This window comes from Alosa alosa, chromosome 2, assembly GCF_017589495.1.
Source record: "Alosa alosa isolate M-15738 ecotype Scorff River chromosome 2, AALO_Geno_1.1, whole genome shotgun sequence".
Lineage (NCBI taxonomy): Eukaryota > Metazoa > Chordata > Actinopteri > Clupeiformes > Clupeidae > Alosa > Alosa alosa.
Window position 1 is genome coordinate 5,983,304 of NC_063190.1, and position 21,519 is coordinate 6,004,822.

The 21,519-nt window shown below is 45.6% G+C and overlaps 1 protein-coding gene across 1 annotated transcript; it reads right to left on the reverse strand.

Moving 5' to 3' along the window:
- Window positions 1–696: 696 nt before the first annotated feature.
- On the reverse strand, window positions 697–20,310 carry kif1c (kinesin family member 1C; the record flags this gene model as incomplete). The annotated part of the gene is made up of 22 exons (XM_048266813.1): window positions 697–3,056; window positions 3,989–4,564; window positions 6,758–6,856; window positions 7,056–7,128; window positions 7,708–7,888; window positions 8,174–8,257; window positions 8,434–8,528; window positions 12,026–12,105; window positions 12,347–12,422; window positions 12,738–12,817; window positions 13,411–13,583; window positions 13,863–14,011; window positions 14,319–14,397; window positions 14,590–14,668; window positions 15,007–15,072; window positions 15,260–15,337; window positions 16,098–16,209; window positions 16,527–16,705; window positions 17,541–17,606; window positions 18,369–18,548; window positions 18,748–18,821; window positions 20,289–20,310. Coding segments are annotated over 22 exons (3,528 nt in total), but the record flags the coding sequence as incomplete, so codon positions are not given.
- Window positions 20,311–21,519: the final 1,209 nt, after the last annotated feature.

The following is a 21,519-nucleotide window of genomic DNA, read 5'->3' on the forward strand; positions in this document are numbered from 1 at the left end:
GCCATTTTTGGCTTGGCAGATATCCTGATAACTGGCTCCCACTGAGCAACACAAGCCCTTCACCGCAGTATCGTTACACATGATTTTGCACCATCTGTCTCCTGTCAGAGACAGTCAAATTTAGCTTGGGGAACCCACTGCTCTGCCGTAACTCTGTTCCACTTTGCACTCTGGCTAATTTGATAACAGCCAAACCGTGAGGAAAATCCTTGACTAGATGTAATCTGTGTGTCTACTGTGTGTCTAGTCTTCTATTGATCTTACAAATTTCTCTTCACTACACTGGTTTAAACTTAATTCTGCCATTTAAAGAAAGACAAACATCCCACCATCACTTAACATGGATTAGCCAAATCTCTTTCACCATTATGGAGACCACTTGCTAAGATTGGTTCTGAACTAAACCATATTGATCTTTTTGAGTGCTGCGAATGTTGAGAGAACGTTGGAAGGTTGAATGTTTTATTCCATACACATCAGATGTGTATTTGTACCTCGATAGATCTCTTCTTTCCATTTTATTCCACGATAATGTTGAATTTCAGTTAAATATCTCCCAATATTGATCAGATTGCGATGAGGAAAAAAAAGCCCTTTAACTGCATTGATATAGCAAATTCGGATACAATTCACTCTGTTTCTCTATTACTACTTTCTATCGTCAGAGGAGATTTACGAAGGATCACCACCGTCAGATATTGATACACAGATATTGTTTATTTTATTATTAATAATATGAGCAAACAATATTCATGTTTTGTCTATTTTAATCTTTTGCAGGGGATTGATGTTACCTCACACAAAATCTATATTACATCAATTATCTTCTCTTAAAAATACAATTTATCTCCTTGTGATTGTATTGCATATTGTATTGTACAATGGAAAAGATTGTTAAAATGTGAAAAAAAAAAAAAAAACCCTACAACTGTTAGCCCTTAATCTCAGTCACACTCATAGCTTCATGACTGAGTGTTTGTCCTTAAACAAACAAAAAAAAAAACTTCCTTTGCCACACTTGCACTGTTGCACTCTCCATGATGTCTAACTTAATTTATCCAACAGCGCATCATGTATTTGGCTTTTCATTGTTTCTGATGCCTTCCTGACAGATTTCTGAAGCTTTGTCTTGTGGAATGCTGCCATTCATCACCCACACAATGAAAGCAGGGGGGGGGGAGTAAAATGATTAAAATGGGAAGGCAAAAAAAATACAAAATATACAAATCATTCACAACCACACATAAGCCTTCTCTCAACAAGACTAAAGTTCTCGAGTGAACACATCCATCACATACAGCAGTCCAACCTGCCTGCCTGACCTACGCATTCCTGTGCCTGACCAGGTGTTCCTCCTTGTTTATGTGCAGTCAGGGTCTCTTTGCCCCTGGGTGAAATTCTTTGGCTGTTTCAGCAGGTAAATATGTCAGTTTTCATAACCGCAACAGCAGTCAATCATAGCAGCTTATGCCTCAATATTTGCAGTTTATATAATAATATACACAACCTAACGGTATACCAAATATATAAAGTATACCCCATGGTTTATATGGTATTAAAAACCTATGGCAAATCCATCCCTCCATGTACAAACATTGAATATGTACATTGTATAAAATGTTCCAATATACCAGAACAAATCCCCACTGTATAACTATAAATACAGGGCACAATTGTGGGTATTATATAGAGGCTGCAGAAAGGCACAAACATATACAGCACAGTGAGTAAGGTCCTGTTGTGATCCTCTAAAGGGTTGTTTCGGATCAGGCACATTTATCAACACAGTCAAGAACACAATGATTCTGTCAAAATGTGGTATAAAATCAAGCGCAGCGTTATTGCACTAAAAGTGTTTCCATGTCAAACCCCCTCAGGGATATTTCCAATAAGTGCAAGTGCTTGCCTGTGAGCACATACTGCCCTCGGAGCAAAAAATCTCAGCACCTAGAACAGAGCGTGTGTATGTGTGTGTGTGTGTGTGTGTGTGTGTGTGTGTGTGTGTCTGCATTTGAGTGGTGTATGCGTGTATCCCAGAGAAATATTTGTGGAATTTGAATACAAAAAAAATGAGACGTCTCTCCCGCTTTCTTTCCTTCTTCCATTCATTCCTTCCACTCATTCCTCCCTTAAGCCTCCATGGGCTCCTCAGCTCTACTGTTCCTCTTGGCTGCCTCCTGAGCCGGTGGCCCTCTGGGGCTCCCCCCACCGCGAGGCCTCTCGCTGGGCCGCTGCTGGCCCTCCTCCCCTCCCCTCCAGTTCTGGCTGTTGACGCCGGCCTGCTTGTCCTGGAGGTCTGAGCCTGCGTTGTGCCAGCTGTACCGCATCCTGCCCCCCTGCTGCTGCTGCTGCTGCTGCTGCTGTGGCTGCGGGTGGAAGCCCTGGTTTGGGTTGCCGTTGCGGTTCTGCCCGGCCTGTTCGTTGGCCCGCTCCACGTAGCCGTCAAAGGGATTGCGTCCCTTCTGGCGGGAGCGCTGGCGGTTGTTGCGCTGGTTGCCGTGGTGGTTGCGGTTGCCATGGTTGTGTTGGTGGTTGCGGCGCTGCTGCTGCTGGCGGTAGTTGTTGTGCCCCTGACCCCAGGGTCCCGAACCGTCCTGGGGGGCGTGGGAGGCCTGGAACGAGGGCACAGAGTCTGCGAGTGAGGCCTGCTCCAGTGGGCCGTCGTTGGTCCCCTCGCCCGACCCCGGGGGGCCTGAGGTGGGGCCCCAGATGAAGGCCCGGTGCTGGGGGTTGTTCTTAAAGGGGAACTGCAGCTTTCGCTCCAGCGGGGGGAGGAAACGACCGGTGCCTGGCAGGAAGGGGCCGTTGGGCGGGGCCCCGATGGGGTTACCGAAAGGGTTAGGCGGGCCCCGGGGACTGGGGTTGGGGATGAAAGGAGCGTTGGGAGGGCCCCCGAGGACCCTGCACTGGCGCTTGGGGTCCTGATGCTGCTCAGGGTGTTGCCAGCGGTGACGGCCACGGCGGTAGCCTCCATCTTCCATCTCCATCCGCCTGCCGATGGGGCAACTCACCTCTTCCTCTCTGATTGGGTCAGACTCCTCCATGCCAGTGTCACCCTGGCGACAGAGAGAGGGAGACTCAGCATCAGCAACAGTGCTGTGTAAATGCACTCTGTGTACATGTGGAGCCGCCTGCGTCAGGTATCAATATCTAACAGGGGGTGCTTTTGAAAAAATGTATACCCCCCACACACACACACACACACACACATTCAGCAAATAGGCCATCTCCTCACCTAATGTAGCCTAAGTTGCTTCAGACAACCTGTTTGTTCTACTAGATGTGGAGTTGTTCTCCACCATACCAGCTCAGTTGCATCAGTTATCAGATTTTGAGGGTTCTAAAATATAACAATATGCTTCACTGAATCCTTTTTGTTTTCTTTCATTTGTCCAGCTAGCTTTTCTACTGAAACTAGCCATTTATGATTGATAACACAGTCTGCATTCTGAAATGTCGTGCATGACCCAGGCAAAATGAACTAGCGAATTAAACACGCAGTCCCTGTGTCAGCAGCGCGTTTCTGATGTCAGATTATTATTTACTAGACTGTTGTCACGTTGCAGTGCTTTACTTTACTACATGAAGCAGCATTATTATAATGGTGGGGGATAAATGCTGTTCCCACGGCGATAAAAAAGAATTAAGCAGAGGAGGGGATATCAAGTCTAGATGCTAGAACCCCAACCCAAAACACACACACACCACACCTGGTATATATATATATATAAAATAAAACATATTTAATAATATTACTCTTTATGTATTTGAGGTGTATTTCAATTACATGGTTCAGTGACAAATGTGGCTTCATTCACCTAGCAAAGCAAAGCCAAATAGTTGGTCTTTTACTTACTATGAGTTAACTTGTTATTATCCTATACACGTACTCTGTCTACACAAGGCATACGTAAAGGTCTATGTGTAGGTGTACATGCGTGCCTGGTGGTGTGTGTTAGAGCGCGTTTGTAAAAACACGACTACTCACCAGTCCAGGGATGACCTTCTCCATCTTGACCATGCGGTCCCTGAGCGAGCGGATCTCCTCGTCCTTCATGTTGTTCTGCAGCTTCACCTCCTGCAGGATGTCCGTCAGCTTGTCGATGTGCGCCTTCAGGTCCACCATATCCGCCTTCGTGCGCTCCAATTTCCCCCCTCCTCCAACACCACCTCCTCCTCCGCCGCCTCCACCTCCCGAGCTCCCCTCCACCATCTCCACCGCCCGCTCGCCCGTCTCCTCCTCGCCGATGCCCACCGTGTCGCACACGTCGCGGGCCACGCTGCGCCAGCTGTCGCGCTCCTGTGGGTCGCGCTGCCGGTAGGTGCGGCACAGCTCCTTCATGCGCACGATGGCCAGGGCCTCGATCTCCTGCCGCGTGTGGCGGAAGTCGCCCAGCGCCACCTCGTAGCAGATCTCCTTGACCGCCTGCGTGCGCAGGTCGTCCATCGTCAGGTGCTTGGGGTCCATGTGGATGCGGCGCCGCTGTGGGATCTGGTAGACGCGTAGGGGCTCTCGGCGCTTCCCACTGCTGGGCAGGCCACACTTCTTCACTATGGACTGCACCTGCACAGCCAGAATACACTCATTAAAGGGGCTGAGAGTTGTTTTCAACACACCATTACTTTCCTGAAGGCACTGTTCCATTGACTCATTAAGGTTCAATTCAATTCAATTTAACTCAATTCAGCTAACGTCTATTCATATTATAACATGAGAATAGGGCACTTAACAGCGTGGGAATGAGTGTGTGAGTGTGAAAGAGAGAAAGAAACGTAAATTAGAAAGTCCTGCTGTCATTACTAGTGGTACAGTGATTGTCTTCCGCATGCTTTTACCCATTTTGGGCCATGTTGTCTGTTTTCTAGTACAACCCGGTTTCTGAAGTTGTGACGCTGTGTAAAGTCACATAAATGAATACGGATAAAAACTTCAAATCTCATAAACTCATATTTAGTTGAAAAAAGGACAGAGGCATGTTGAAACTGAAAAATGTCAATATTTTATATAAAATGTATGCTCGTTTTGAATTCATCTTTATAATGCTTCATTCACAAATGTTAAAACTCTTTCCTTCAAAGAAGAAATCATATTTAAATATGATCAAAAAATGCCAGACCTGTCATATTGGACAAATGACCCCTTGTTTTAAACCCTAGTCTGTGGATTAGGCTGTGTGAGAACAGGAAAGTTTCCGTTTTCTTTGGTTTTGGCTTTTGGCCTCTTCAAGAAGTCATCATAAATAGGCTATCCATTCCTAATTATTCTGAATTTAGGAGGAGAAACAGCAACCTAAACATACAGTTGTTGCTGACCAGATTCCTCATGGAGACTGCACCCGATTGGTCCGATTCAATTTGTTTTGGAAACAAAAACATTAGGCTATGCATTAAGCATTAGGCTTGTTGTCCTTGTCATCTTCAGAAGTTGATTGAACATTATAGGCTACCTAACAAGTTATACGAATGCCTCACGAGTTTTACCACCTGTGTGAATTGAGCATTTAGATGCTGCGCTGTGTAGTCCGGATCTTTTTGGATTAAACAATAGAGATTCTATTCTTTGGCTACGGATTTCTTTAGAGAATGGACAACAGAGATTGACAGTGACAGCACCGGGGCTATTTTAATTCCAAAGGCAAAGGGAACTTTATCAGGATGCATAGTCTTATAGAAATATACATAATATGCTCATTTACACTTCACAAACTTCAAAGGCGATTTCCTCAAAACTTGTTTTTTTGGTGAGATGAGGATAGCTTTCACATTTTGGCCAATATCTCTGGGTTGGCTAAACGGAATTGAACAAATGACCCCTTCTTTTAAACCCTAAGGTCTATGGATTATGAATATCTAATAAACCCATTTTTTATTTTGTTGAACTGGACTCATTTCATCGTGGCATGTTGTCTTCACACTATTCCCAATCAAATATATTTGTTGATTTGCAAATCTTAGTATTCTGTTTGTATTTACATTTTACACAGCGTCCCAACTCTTTTGGAAATGGGGCTTTAGTATCTCTACTTTACAAGCACCATTGATTCCAGCGAGGAAATAAATTTGACTGCGAGTCCAAATCACACTTACAGACACTTCAGACACATTTGGCTGAAGGTGCTAGGAGTTGTCTATCAAAGGGCACAGCACGTCCAAAAAGCCTATTCTGCCAAACTGCATGTGAATAATTCCACCCTCCCATCAGATAAGATGAAATAATTAAATCCCCAACTAGTGCTACCAGCAAGACAAGGCCTTATCATTCAGATGCAGCCCTGAGAAAGAGAAAGAGAGAGAGAGAGAGAGAGAGAGAGAGAGAGAGAGAGAGAGAGAGAGAGAGAGAGAGAGAGAGAGCTCACAAACACAGTGGTGTGTGTGACCTTCAGACAGTGACTCAGACAGCGGGCGAGGAGAGAAATACTCTCCGGCTAAAATGTGGGTGTGTGGAGGTGTGAGAGATGGGGAAAAGAGTGCGTGACAGAGAGGGAGAGACAGAAAGAGAGTTTATCAGAGTGAGTGGGAGCCGTGACCAGCCGTGCGTAAAATGGGAATGTTTACCAGGTTCGGTAAAAGCATTTGATGAGTGAGGTCATTGGTGAGAATGACAAGGGAGAGCACAAAGCAAGTGTGTGTGTGTGATGCAGAGAGACTGATAGAGAAAGATAGAAAAGTGAGAGAGAAAGGGGAAAAACAGAACCACAAAGAGAGGGAAAGAGAGAGAGAGGGAGAGAATGAGACGGAGACTGTGTGCGTGTCTGACCTTGTTGGCTGGTAGCTTCTCTCGGAGGGAGGAGATGAGCCTCCAGCTCTCCTCACAGGAGCGCTTGTCGGAGTCGTCCCCGCTGTCAGAGTCTGCATACTGGGGAGGGGGAGGACAAGGTCACGGTCAAATGCATATTATATATGACTGTATGTGCATCATACCCATTGTATGGGCATATCTGCAGTTTCAGCATGTTAAGTAGTGATAATATGGAGATCAGTTTGAACAGCCTTTCAGTTTTGCTCCCTCCCTCCCTCCCTCCCTCCCTCCCTCCCTCCCTCTCTCCCACACTCACCAGTCTCTGTTGTTCCAGTATCTGGTCTGCCTCCTCCTTCTCTTTGCGGTACTGATTCTCCAGATCCTGAAGCCTGGTGGATGGGGACATAATGACAGATGATGACTGACATGCGGGGGGTGGGAAAAAACAAAAACAAAGTGGAAAAGTGCAAAAAGATAAAACAACGAAAACAAACAAAGATACAACCAAACAAACAACAGGCAACAGATCAGCCCTTTATTAGCTTTTAATGTATGACGGTACAAAGCGAGCCTGGTATCATGTCCTCACTGCACTCACAACAACAACATGCCCCTGAGCTGCACGCGGAGAGTGATGATTTATTTAGGAGACTGCCTGATGTCGGGATGAATACATTTCAACTCCCCAAATCTACTTGTGACATTCACGGGTCTGAAGTGCTATTTTGAGAATTGACAATAGCACTGTCATCTATAGTTTTAACATACAGCTATGCACTGTTATTTTCAAATGATTTGATTTTGAATGTGAATTTTGCATCAATAACTCGCTGTTCCACCTCATATCCATTTCCTGTAATGATTCCTTTCCTGCAGTGTGATTTGTCCAGATGTTTTTTCTCCATAATAGGCCTGTCTGGTTATACGCCAGGGCGTGACTCAGGAGAAGTTGTCTGGCATGCGCTCACCTTTTCTCCATCTCCTGTTTTATGTCGATGCCCTGCTTCTCCAGGAGCTCTCTCTGGGCATAGCTCCAGTCCGCCTGCTCCCCCTGCTGGTCCTGGGCCGCGTTGCGCTCGCGCTCCTGCCGCGCCTGCTCCGGGTGGTTGAATCGGAACACATGATTCTTGCCCATCACCACCCTGTTGCCTAGGAGACAACAGACAGTGAGAGTGAGAGAGTGGGAGAGGGAGAGAGAGAGAGAGAGAGAGAGAGAGAGAGAGAGAGAGAGAGAGAGAGAGAGGGGGGGGTGTAGACGGACAGAGAAAATGTAAGGGTGACAGCAGGAGCGTGAGAAAGATGTACGACCGGAACTTAGAAAAAAACAAAATAGACGAATGCCTGCAGTCAATTGTGCATGTATGGGCAAATACATGCATATGTCTGTCTGTCTGTGTGTGTGTGTGTGTGCGCGTGTGTGTGTGTGTGTGGTACCTTGTTTGAGCACCACCGGCTCTGTAATTTGCTTGCCGTTGACATACGTCTCCGCCCCGTCCAGAGGCTGCACGGTCACTTCCACTGCAAGAGAGAAAAACACAAACTGCCATGACAGTCGGCACACAACAAAACAGCACACGCTGTACTAGTTCATATGGGAGGAGTGGGCAATTAGTGGCGCCCTGTAGACGATGCATGTGTGTGTGTGTGTGTGTGCATGCAAGTGTATGTGTGCGTGCCTGCATGCGCGATCTTACCTTCTCCTGATTCAGTGACTCTGCTGCCGAAGATGCAGTGCTGCTCTTTGATAAACTGACCACTCAGACGGATGTCCACCTCGTTCTGACCCACCCTATTAAACACACACACACACAGCCAAAGTTATACAACAACCTGCACACTGGGAGGAACAGGCCAGACTGTTTGCAGTCAACGCAAACGGCAATTTGAATTAATTGCGATAATGACTTATGGATAAAATCTCCCACAGACTGTGATCACACAGAGTTTGAACCGTTCCAAGCTGTTCAACTCAACAGAACTCAAACTCGAATGCCTCCCACAGGAAATTAGGTTTGTAGGCAGCACAATTACACCAGCTGATGACTATCCCAATCTAAAACCACATTAAGACAAGAGACGAGCTTCACAATACTGATGAGTGAATCTCGGAAGACCTATTCTACAACTTACATGTAAATTCTCTCTTAGTACTTTGTATCTCCAACTACTACTGCACTGACTGATTATTCCCAAGACTTCAACTGGTTAGTGGCAAAAACATAATACAGAATATTACACAGAGTGATAAAGATGAAGTGCTCTTCTTCTCTCTCCAATAAGTATGCTAAACAACCCCCTTGCTTAAGCTATATTGTTGCACTCTCTTTGACTAAACAGGTTGCAGGGTAACATGGTAGCAGTGGTTAATTGCACGGAGGTATTTGTGGTCTGTCCACCAGTTTAGCTGCAGAGCCTGTCACAGCAGCACACAAAAGCCTTTTATGACAGTGCGTGTGAAACGTGGGTGGCGACTTCCTAAAGTCAACAACCATATTCTACTTTAATAACATTCTGTTGACTGACAGGTCACACAAATGAAGCAAAGTCAATACCTACGGCACACTGGCTGGGACTCTGTGCTTGTACATGGTTAACAATCACCAGTGGACGCCATGTTTTGTCTATTTTAACAAATGTTCTGACATCCACTGGTATTACTGGAGTAGACAGTCCCTGTGGGGAAACTCAACTTGGACTCCACAAAGCTTGACCCAACAACATAAGAGACATACTATGAACGAACCAGTGACATCAAAGAACAGAACAGCAATTTGGAATTAGCACCAATTACACTCAGAACAGTTTGGCAGTCTATATTCCAGTCAACCTTTTTAAAATCACAAAGGGCCTAATGTACTAAAAGTTACCGCCAAATTACCGCCTGTTTCTGACGCTATTTGCACCTTAAAACATGGCATCGTATGTACAAAACTGATGATGGACGTGGATCAAAGCGCATTTTGCCTGCCACTGGAGCACAGAATGGCTATCTGCGCTTCCGTCACTGATTTATGGGAGGGCGAGGGAAAAGGGTGAGGGAAAAGTGGGAGTATGGCGCAAACACATGGGAGGAGAAGTGTTAATAGGGACTGATTAGGTATTCTGCTGTATGAAAACAGCGCACGTCTGTTTTGCGGAAAACAAATTCCGCCTTTAAAAAGCAGGTGTAATCCATATTACGGTTAAATGTGTCAATTAGAGAAACTTTCAGAGACTACAGAATCAGTATTCAGAGCACCAGTTTTTCTTCGTTGTCCTATGTCAAAAGCACCCTTAACTTTTGTTTGCCTTTCTAATGTCGTACTTTCACAACATCCACTTCCCAATCTGCTAGACTAGGGTATTAAAGAAGAACTCTGGTGATTTTTCACATAGATCTCCGTTTCTCGGGGGTCACAGAGTACTGTTGTTACGAGAGAAAAAAACGAAAACGATAGTTTTTTTTTTTTTAGCTCGAGTTGCAGCCAGCAGCTAAGGCAACCTGGCAGCTACAGCACTACACTCTGGGGGCATGAACATGTGGGCTCACAAACACCCAGAGTGGAACATGCTGTTTACATAATGAAGTGACAGTTTAGTAAATTCCACGTAATATGGCAAGGCACAACGTTGAAACTTGGCATTAGCGCTTTCTTTGCACATCCAGCTGTGAGCAGTGTTGGGAACGTTACTTTAAAAAAGTAATTAGTTATAGTTACTCACTACTTGTTCCAAAAAGTAACTGAGTTAGTAACTGAATTACTCTATGATAAGAGTAACTCGTTACCAGGGAAAGTAACTATTTGCGTTACTGTTGCTAAAACTTGCTATATGTCAAAGAATTTGGATTTTGGATTTTTTTTTAGCAGTTTTGAGCAGCCAGTTGAAATGAGTAGAACAGACAGGTGTTTGTAGGCTACATAACCTTCTATATTTATTAGATAGATAGATAGATAGATAGATAGATACTTTATTGATCCCCAAGGGGAAATTCAAGATATTGCACTTCGACAGACCTACGGTTGACTTCAGCCTGTCATAGGTTTTTGTTGTAAGGCAGAAAGATCTAGCTTTTGCTGCTTGGAGGACTTTACTCTGAGTCCTTCTTTGCTAGTGGATGGCAAGCTATCATCTGTGGTGGAGGTATCAGTGTTTTTGGCCACTAGCTTTAGATGCGTGTGTGAGATGCTTCATTAAATTAGAGTTGCTTACAACGGATGTCGACAAAGTCTTCGCTCCTGGACATAATGTACACATTACATGCACGTTCTTGCCTTTGACCACAATGAATTTGAAGTAGTGCTTACATCTCCACCTTGAAAATGCCAACTTTTCATCGGATTGCTCCAGACCTCTACCCTGGAAATCCAGAGTTCTCGCGAGAGCAAAATGGAATTGTCTCTGCGAGACACTCTGGCAAAGAGCAATGATGCACGTTACTTTTACCCCAACATTCCGGGGAACAAGCTAAACTGATGAAGACAGCGCGGCAATGTTAGACAGTACACATTGGTCGTAGTGTTATCCGATTGCATCGAAGTCCGAAATCATTCAGAGTAAACATGGTCTAGTGTTATCCAATTGCGTGCAGTGAGATTTTTAAATGCATGCTTGTTGCCGCCCCTCGAGTTGGGCCATTACATTGTTCTTTGCCCCGCCTCGAGTTGGGCCATTACATTGTTCTTTGCCCCCCCTCGAGTTGGGCCATTACATTGTTCTTTGCCAGACCCTTAATCTTTCTTAAGATTTTCCAGGCTACCAGACCTCTGCTGTTTTGTCGAATCTCTATTTAGCGGTTGTGTGTGTGTGTGGCGCGTGTGCTGGCAAGTGTGTAAAAATACTGGCTCTGATTGGCTACCATGAAACATGACTCTGCCTTAGCCAATCATAATCGCTTACGTCGTTATTAACCCACCTCCTCACTAGCTGCGAGCCAGGGGTGCGTTCGGATTACACCGTTTATTCAATCAATGCATAGTAACGCAACGCATTTAACGTCCAGTAACGTTAACGCCGTTGTAACGACGGGAAAAGTAATTAGTTAGATTACCTCGTTACTGAAAAAATAACGTCGTTACCTAACGCCGTTCTTTTCAACGGCGTTATTCCAAACACTGGCTTTGAGTATCCTAAGGTGCTGCTTTTTGCTATTTGAACATGTGTGTAAACAACATTGGATCCCAATGCCTCTCACGAGACTATGATCCCTTTGCATCTTACGACAGTCAAGAATCCCTCAACAGATTCACATACGGTTCGTTTCCTTTTGTCAAATCAATAATTTATAATGATGTCAATGATGTTCACCTGGTCAGCCCATCCTTAATGTAGTAGATCAGACACTCGGACATCAGTGGATCTTCATTCAAGTTCACCAGATGAGGAGTCTGAAACACACAAACACACACACACACAGAGTTAACTCCTGACACAATAAGCGTTTTATTAGTTTTACAAGCCCTGAGGCACATTTCCCCAAAGCTGCGCTACAAAAGCTTCTCTGCAGTGTAATTACCCTTAGTAAAACAAATTATGGCACATTTGTGCGTGTGTTGGTGTAAAGGATTGTGTGGGCGGCCGGGGCGGGGGTGGGGGTGGAGAGCGGAAGGCTGGGGTGTGCTGACTCACTCTTTTAGGAGAGAAGACCCCCACCGTTCCTCCGTCCTCGCGGATGGACACGCCCATCTCTGCCAGCAGGGACTCTCTGCAGACACACCAGGGGGAACAAAGAACTGTGAGCCACAGCACTCATCCTGACTACTGCACCGATAAAAGGAAAGAATGAAATCAAAGTTTCCACGGTGCGTGTGTGTCTGTGTGAGTGCGTGTGTCTGTGTGTGTGTGTCTGTCTGTGTGAGTGTGCGTGTCTGTGTCTGTCTGTGAGTGAGTGTGTGTGTGTGCAACCAAAGTTTCCACTGTGTGTATGTGAGTGCGTCTGTGTGTGAGAGCGAGAGACAAAGCGATACAGAGCATGTGAATGAGGCGTGACAGATGAAAGAGAACGCTGGGTGTGTCTAACCTTTCCTGTCGGATGGCCTCGGTTTTCCTGAGTTTCTCCTCCCAGGTCTCGTTCATCTCAGCGATGATCTTCTCTGTTTCCTGGGAAAGGAGAGCCGAGGTGTAAGAGAACATGAAGGGTGCACTGCATAGCAAGCATCAACAACAAGCAAGTGCTCTGACACTACATATATATACACAAATACATATATTCGAATATATATGTATATGTGCACGTATAACACAAACATATACTGTATGTGCACATGAGTGAAGGGGTGCCGCTAGGGTTGTATTCCATAGTACGCACCATGGCCCAAGTGCCAGAACTGCTTATTATGTCGTGACAAAGTTTACACCAATCATCATCTAATGTATCCTTATGTTGAGATGTCCATTTTCTATGCCATAAACATAGGCTATCATTTGTGCACGAAGCATGTTTCAATTAAGACAGTACACAAGCTATTTTTATTGTCGTAATATTGAATGATTTCATGAATAAAGCATTGAAAAATTGTATGCACAGTGCGTACAGGATTACGGCTGGCGGCGCCAATGCATGTGTGAGTATTGTCTCTACAAACACTTAAGTCTTGCTTTGAAAAACATTATTGAAAAAGTAGGACCATCCACAACCACACAATCTACCAGAAGTAGCCTCCAGCCTGTGGAATGTGAGAGCCATTTCCTACCTTGAGTCTCTCCACGGCCTCCTCCTTGCTGATGGGTCCGTGGGGGCCCTGCTCTTCCGTGGGGGCCTCGAGGGGCGACGTGGGGTCTGACAGAGGTGGCTGATGGGAATCGGAGACTTCCATGGCACTGGAGGAGCCGGCAATGACCCGAGCCAAACTGTTGCCATCCGGGCCTGATGACATAAGCAGAGAACAGGGAGGAATGAGAGGGAGGGTGTGTGTGTGTGTGTCGCTGTGCATGCGTGTGTGTGTTTATGTATGTGAGCACTTCACCAATAAACTAATGGCAGTACAGAAACTTAGCATTAGTGTATGAGCTATGCATGTCTACCAGTGCGAGCTTAAAGCTCAAATACAAGAGGAAGTAATTTTACAGTCTGTCTGCTTGTATGTATGCGTGAGCATGTCTGTGTGCGAGTGTGTGTTTGTGTGTGTCAGTATCTGTGTGTTACCTGGGGCAGTAATGAGCTCGCTAAGGCCCTGGGCGAGGAGCAGCTCTTTGAGTCGGTTGACCTCCTCCTTGAGCTCTCGCACCAGGCGATGGTTGGGGTCCTCGTTAATGACAGCGTTGCAGCGGATCTGCTTGGCCCTGTCTGCATACCTGAATGAACAAGAGTTTGACCCGCCGAGAAATGAGCGCTTCAACATCCCACTTTCACATTTCGTCTCCAAAACCAGGCCATTATGTGAGTAAATGATAGATGAAAAATATCTAAGACAACAGATTGTCCTCTCCTTAGAACACTTTTATTTGGCTTGGGAATGTACATGATGAGCGATCCAATTTCGCCAACATCAGAAGTCAATTTCATGTATACATGCATGTCCATTTATGCATCTGTGTGGATGAAGTATCTGTGTGTATGTGTATGTGTGTGTGTGTGTGTGTTTCTGGTTGTTGACAGTACCTGAGTGTGCTCAGTGTTTCATCATAGTTGATATCAGCTGGACTAAGAGCAGCAATCATGGCTGTTCGCGAGTTACCACCTTTAGGAACGAAAATACAGACTATCAGTATGGACAAAGCACATAGGTATAGGTATGCACTACACATCTTATTAACATACTTGTACTTGTGAACTCAGAGACATAGGCTCTCTCTCTCTTGTTCATTCACCCTCTTATACACACACTCACACACACACACACACACACACACACACACACACACAGCTTTACCTAAATTCTCCCTCAGAAGCCATGTTAGCACAGAATCTCGGTAAGGAATGAAATCCGACTTCCTCTTCTTAGTGCTTTGCTATGTGGGGAGAAACAAATTCACATGTGGCAAATATGAGTCACACTAAACGAACACTGAAATGCTCCATCACGGCCAGTTCATGAAGAAGTGCCTCCATAACCCCAAATCAATGACACTTGGCATAAATCAATACCCCCATCAGTGCATTAGTCTGATTAAGCTCCAGCCAAACAGAACCAGGGGTCAAGTCTAATGTGTTCTCAAGTGACAGTTGCACACAGGAATGTTGGTGCTGGGGGGGTGGTGTGGGGAGAATAATGGAATGTGGGATACAGTAGGGAAGAGAGAACTAGAGGAGTGAAAGCAAAAGAGATTGAGAGAAAGATGATGATCACCATTTCAGCCAGAGCAGAGATGACCTTCCCCAGTGTGGTCAGTGACTTGTTGATATTGGCACCTTCCTGTTGGGTCACACAAAAAAAAAACATTTAATTCCATGAAAATGGCCTTTAAAAGTCAGCGAATTCCACGAAAGTTTGATGTAAGTGATATAAAAAAACATCCCATCTGACATTTGCTGTGAGGTGTGAAATATCACATTAAAGCCGGCGACTGGGACGGCTGTGGTGTCTGCAGTCGCTCACTCACCTTTAACCTCATGCCTTTTGCTCCCGTCGAGTCGGCTCTTTCACTTCCCGCCAGGTCAACCAGGCTGATCTTACTCACCTGAGAACACGTTAACACAAAACTCTGCTTTCACTTTTCCCGTTTCTGCTGCAACAACACTCAACTCAACCACCATAGCACCCAATACCATAACAGCACCCCATACCATAACAGCACCCAATACCATAACAGCACCCCATAGCACCCAATACCATAACAGCACCCCATAGCACCCAATACCATAACAGCACCCCATAGCACACCATAGCACCCAATACCATAACAGCACCCCATAGCACCCAATACCATAACAGCACCCCATAGCACACCATAGCACCCAATACCATAACAGCACCCCATAGCACCCAATACCATAACAGCACCCCATAGCACCCAATACCATAACAGCTGGTGAAGTTTTGGACATGTTTATATTGCACAATATATATTCATTCATAGCTGCACCCCCCACCACTACTACGCTTTTATATCATGATAGTTAAGCATGAATGTAATCAGATCAGGAGGTGTAGCTTAAATGTAGCCTGTAGCCTGGCATAAAGTGATATATTTGGGCTGGTTCCAGGCTAGATTAAACGGTTAAGTCGTGTCTGATCATCATCACCATGTTTTGTTTAGTAATATAGTCTCTTTCTGTTTCTTGCAGAAGAGCAAAGTATGCCTTGCACCAGAGGAAGGCCTTGAGTGACCTTTACTTCCTCTTTTAATATGCTGTGTGCTAAATTCACATTAGAGGGCCAATCTTGCACAGATTTATTGACACTTGCAAAGCACAAACCACTCCCCCACCCACACACACCTTCTCAGTGTCCAGGTTAGTCATCTGGTCGTGTCTGCGCTGTGTGAAGAGGATGGTGAAGACTGCATGCGAGCGACTGCTCGTCTCATTCATGTTTGTGGCAGCCACAGTCCTGAGGAAGGGGAGATGTCAAAGCAAGTTAACACACAAACATCCACACACACACACACACACACACTAGACACATAAGAGAGCGGCTTCTACAAATAACCTTTAAGGCAACAATACAAGTGTGATAACAAATGGTTGAATTTCCTCAAAGTCCATGTTAATATATAACCACTATGTTATGTATACTTCCAGTTGTATGATACACTGACATGGATAACTGGTGAATGAGTGCCCCAGGAGAGCATCACACCACCCAAAGCACTATGGGAAAGCAGCCGTGGTAACACCATGATCAAACATTTCCTCAGTGTCGTGTACCTGGCCTTGTTGCCACAGTCCATGAGGTCAGCGATATCACTGTAGTTGGTGACGGCCATCTTGGAGAGGTCCTCCACGTAAGGCCCCATGATTGGGTGCTCACGCACTCGCAGCGGCCCTTTGCTCTTTGGGTTCAGCAGGTCTCGCACACGCTCACAGTAGATCTCCATGTATGACACCTACACACACAGAGAGGGTCGCTTAGGTGTCTCCATACAATATGTCCCCCAAATGCCCAAAAAATGAAATCAACACTAGCACTACCAGCAAAGCAGGACTAGAAAAGAGCTCAAGAAATGTCTGTAATCCTTTTTCCTTTTGCAAAAGAATATGTTTTTTATTTGTTCATGAACTTTCTTCTCAATTTTGTTAAAACCTCTGCTCAGCCATGTTAACATACATGTCCAATTTCTTACAAAATCAACAAGTGATCTTTGTTAAGTTGCTTGGCAGTGATCTGAGTTCATGATCCCCAACACGGTGATGACACAGTACCAAAAGAATGTTTTTAACAAGAACCCAGTGTGCGGCATAGGAACACATCAACAGCACAACTCCTGAACCAAAAACAATCCACAGAGCTCATGTTTGCATGGCACACTGCCCCAGATCAGATGTTTAAAGCCGCCAGGAGATAAGGCAGGATTTGACCGGCAGACAAGGGGAGGTGTGAGGGAGAAATATTGATCAAGTTGTATTTAGATTACAAAAAGCGTTTAAGGACAAACACCAAATGCACTTGTGTGAAGTAGACATTTGTTCCATGTATTTTATTTGCAAGATGAGATTTGAAATAAGATACCGGGAACGGCCCTTGTGTGCAGTTGTCACATTCAACACCTCATCCTGAAACTCAAACCCCTCCTCCTCCCCTCCCTGTTGTAACTGGCTGAGCTTACTTCCTGGTTCTTCCAGTCAGGTGGGAACAGAGCTGTGTATGTGCATTAGTGTGTGTGTGTGTGTGTGTGTGTGTGTGTGTGTGTGTGATTAAGAGGCCCGTGGCTGCTCTCTTACCTCCACTGAGAAGGACACGTCTGGGTCAACATTGTCCACAATGCGCTTGAACAAATCCTCACATAGCTGCAACAAGAAAGTACAGACATGGCACTGATACATCAGAGTTTCACCAGCACTGCTCCAGCTGAGAACAGGACGGGACAGAACATGAGGGTCTTTACAAATCAACACAACTGAAATCCCTATAACGTAATAAATGGGTGAAATAAAGATGTTTTTGAACATGATTTGATCTTGAAAAACCAAATTCACTGATACACAGACACCCTTGTGCATTAGAATGGTACTTCACAAAGGATGGCTTCATGAGGCTTAACTTAATATAGATTCAAACATTTCAGCATTAAGTAGTCACGTTATGTCTACTTGTTCAGATCATGTTCCCAACAAACATGTAACAATGTGGCTTTTGCATATTTATAAATTCGGTATTTCTCTAAAAATACATCTGCTTGCCTGCTTTAAATATCAGTTACTACACAGCTGCATGGCTCTATACATAGACACTAGTTATTTATGTGTCTTGTGAAATACAATTCCCATGATTCCCAGGGTCAGGGTACTAGTCTGCCAACAGGAAGTCACATATTTCAAGGCTGAATGTCAACATACAAATTGCTCACAGACTTCATGGCCTACTTGTTGAGCTGCCTAAATGGTTTGATTGTATTTTGCATGGAATCCTTAACCAGATCTGAACCTGTGCCACAATATTTCCTTATCAAATTGCATGCAGACGGCAGCAAACATAAAAACCTCAGCCAACCAAGATAAAGTAGTCTCCTGTTTGTTAACCTTCCAACTCCCTCTCTCGTGCTGAGGTACCTGTGGAATGATGCCCTGCTGCCCGGGCTCCTGCTTGCCCATCATGGTGTAGGACTTCCCCGACCCCGTCTGGCCATAGGCAAAGATGCACACGTTATAGCCCTCGAAGGCATGCAGCAGCATCTCCTCACCAATGTCCAGGTACACCTGCCTCTGGGAGGCAAAGCATGGGTCCTCCACCTGTGGTCAGCGAGAGTGGACATCAGCAAAGGACATCACCAAAGGACACTGTACATACATCATAGTATCATGTATTCAGGATGCTTACTTTCACGAGTGAATGTGTAATTTAATGACACGTGAGTCACTGGGAGAAGTCACTCTGAGTCAGCTATGAGAAGACCACAGACAGACTAATAACTGGAGAAGGGTTGCTCACCGAGGTGTGTGACCAGTAGGAGTAATCAAACGTGAAGTTCTTTGAGTCTTTGGGCTGCCTGGGGTTAGAGATACCTGCCCGGGGAAATAATCTGGATTATAATCTCATAGGTAACACAGATAAACAAAACATAGCTTTACATACTGTAGATCTACACTCTGTTCACATACTGAATCAGGAGTCTTAAAACTGAGACTAAAAAATGTTCAGTTCAGAATTCAGCCCTCAGCTGACTTTCAAAGTTTCCATTGTATGTCTATTTAGCATTTAAGAATGTGAGAATAATCTATAAGAACACTTAGAAACCAAATATATTTAGCATAGTTAGTTAATAAAGAATAAAACACCAAAACATCAGGCAAACTTGGTTCATTGTAGTGAGGCCTTCTGTAGATATCTGTCTGGTCTCCACAGTTCTTTCTTTCTCCAGAGGTTCCCTAACAAAGCCCTCTCTCTCTCAGCTGGCTATAATGGGACATGCTGAGTAGGAGGGCTTGCTGGGCCTCGGTCCCACATCTAAGGGGCGGTTAAAGGAAACGCGGGGCGGCGGTGGCCTCCACCGAGTGAGAGCAGACCGCCACCGAACAATGGCGAAGCCCCAGCCTTGGCCTGTCAAACATCAGCGTGTTTGTACTGGAGGGAGGTCAAGCCAAACAGACTGCCAGCTGAGCAGATTCTTTAGATAGGGAGAGCGAGGGAGAGAGAGAGAAAGCGAAAGAGACAGAGAGGGGAGAGAGAGAGAGAGGGAGCGAGAGAGAGAGAGAGAGAGAGGGAGCGAGAGAGAGGGAGCGAGAGAGGAGAGAGAGCCAGGAGAGAGAGAGAGAGAGAGAGAGGGAGAGAGAGAGAGAGCTAGAGAGAGAAAGTTTAAAGAGACAGAGAGGGGAGAGAGAGAGAGCAAAAGGAAGCCAGAGAGAGAGAGAGAGGGAGCGAGAGAGAGAGAGAGAGAGAGAGAGAGAGGGAGGGGCGAGAGAGAGAGAGAGAGAGAGAGCGAGAGAGAGAGAGAGAGAGGGAGCGAGAGAGAGAGAGAGAGAGGGGCGAGAGAGAGAGAGGGAGCGAGAGAAGCAAAGGAGGGGTGGGGAGCCCTGGGTGGAAAAGTGTTGTGTAACCTGAACTAGAGAGCACTCGCCACACGCAGGAGCCTCGCTTGGCTGGTGTGCATTTTTGACAGCTCCGGGCCTCGGTTTGGAGAACAATAGACGCAAGGCAGATTAAACAGTGGACAAGAGACTGTTTAAACTGATGTGGGAGAGTGTGAGCAAGTGCTCCCAAAGAAAGCTCCAGAGAATAACCACGTATATCAGTATCAGGACTCTCTCTTCTTAGAGGACTTGGTGCGACTGACAACAATGGGGCTATATTTATACGATCCACAATGCATGCTCAACACAACACCCACACTGTGATCTAATCTAATGGGAAAATAGGCAAACAGCTCGGGAAACAAGCCAATGGCAAACATTTCACAAAGGCAGGCCAACGTAGCATGGGGGTGTGTGTATGTTTGTTTAAGAGTCTGTGTGTGTGTTTTGCATTTCACTCACATGTGGATTTCTCCTGCAGATGACAAACGAGAGTTCCGGAACTGCCACCACCTTCACCCCAGCCATATTGGCCTCTGGCATTCCTCTCTCTCTTCTCGTTCTTTCTCTCCCTAGAGCAGAGAGAGAGAGAGAGAGAGAGAGAGAGAGAGAGAGAGAGAGAGAGAGAGAGAGCAGATGTGTGATTATTATGGCAACACATTAAAGAAAAGAAATTACAGATAAACTTCCAACAACCCAGCGAAACAGAATGCACTTTACGGAATCCTTTGATGGAAAATCCTTTTGCTTTTGCAGAAAGTCGGCATGGCACACAGCCCAAATACTCAGCCACGTCAGACAGGGTGGTGGGTAATGCACGTTCTTTGGTCTTTTCTTTGCAACCTGAGGCAAAAGCAAAGCCGGAGCCAACTTCAAAGTAGCCATGTCAATTTGAGGCCAAACTCACCGGCCTTCATTGCTCTGACTCTCCGTCTGCCTTGCACTCACTTGCACCCTCATACACTCCCTCGCACCCCCATACACTCCCTCGCACCCTCATACACTCCCTCGCTCCCTCATACACTCCCCCGCTCGCTCAATGAGATACGAATATTTCCCATCATTCTCTGACACTCTGCCACTTGTTGTTGAGGGCAGCAAACAGGTGTTCCCAGCTTAAGGGACGATTAGGTCAGAGAAGAACTCCACTGATGCAAGCTCTTGCAAAACCTCAGCATGGGATGATTGAACAATTACTCAACAGTGCTGTCCTAAAAAAAACTCAATCTCAGTGAAGGAGGTAAGACAAAACACACCTAGAAATGGCTCTTCTAGAAACTCCCACCTACACAGTAAGCATGTGGACGTCTAAGATGATGAATGCTGACGTGACATAACTCTGGCTACTTGCTTACGAGGATCACAGGCCTGCTGGGTGACAACAGGGAGGTGTAATCATTAAGCTAAGAGTCCCTTTGGAATGTGCCTGTGGGTATGGACGACTCCTTATCTCAAATTCTTAAGGAACAGACAAGCAACCCTGCAGAGAAACGGCCGTCTAAAACAAGTCCGGCGACGCCCTCCTAACGCAGACAAGACTGTCTGTCCGCAAACAGAGCAGGCCTGCATGGCACGCATAACAAACATAACAGGCATAGCTTCCACAGGCTGGAGCAGCCACTGCCTTACGCAACAGCAGCAGGTGACCAAGCGAGTTAGCGAGCGAGAGGGGTAGAGCCCTCACCCCATCCAT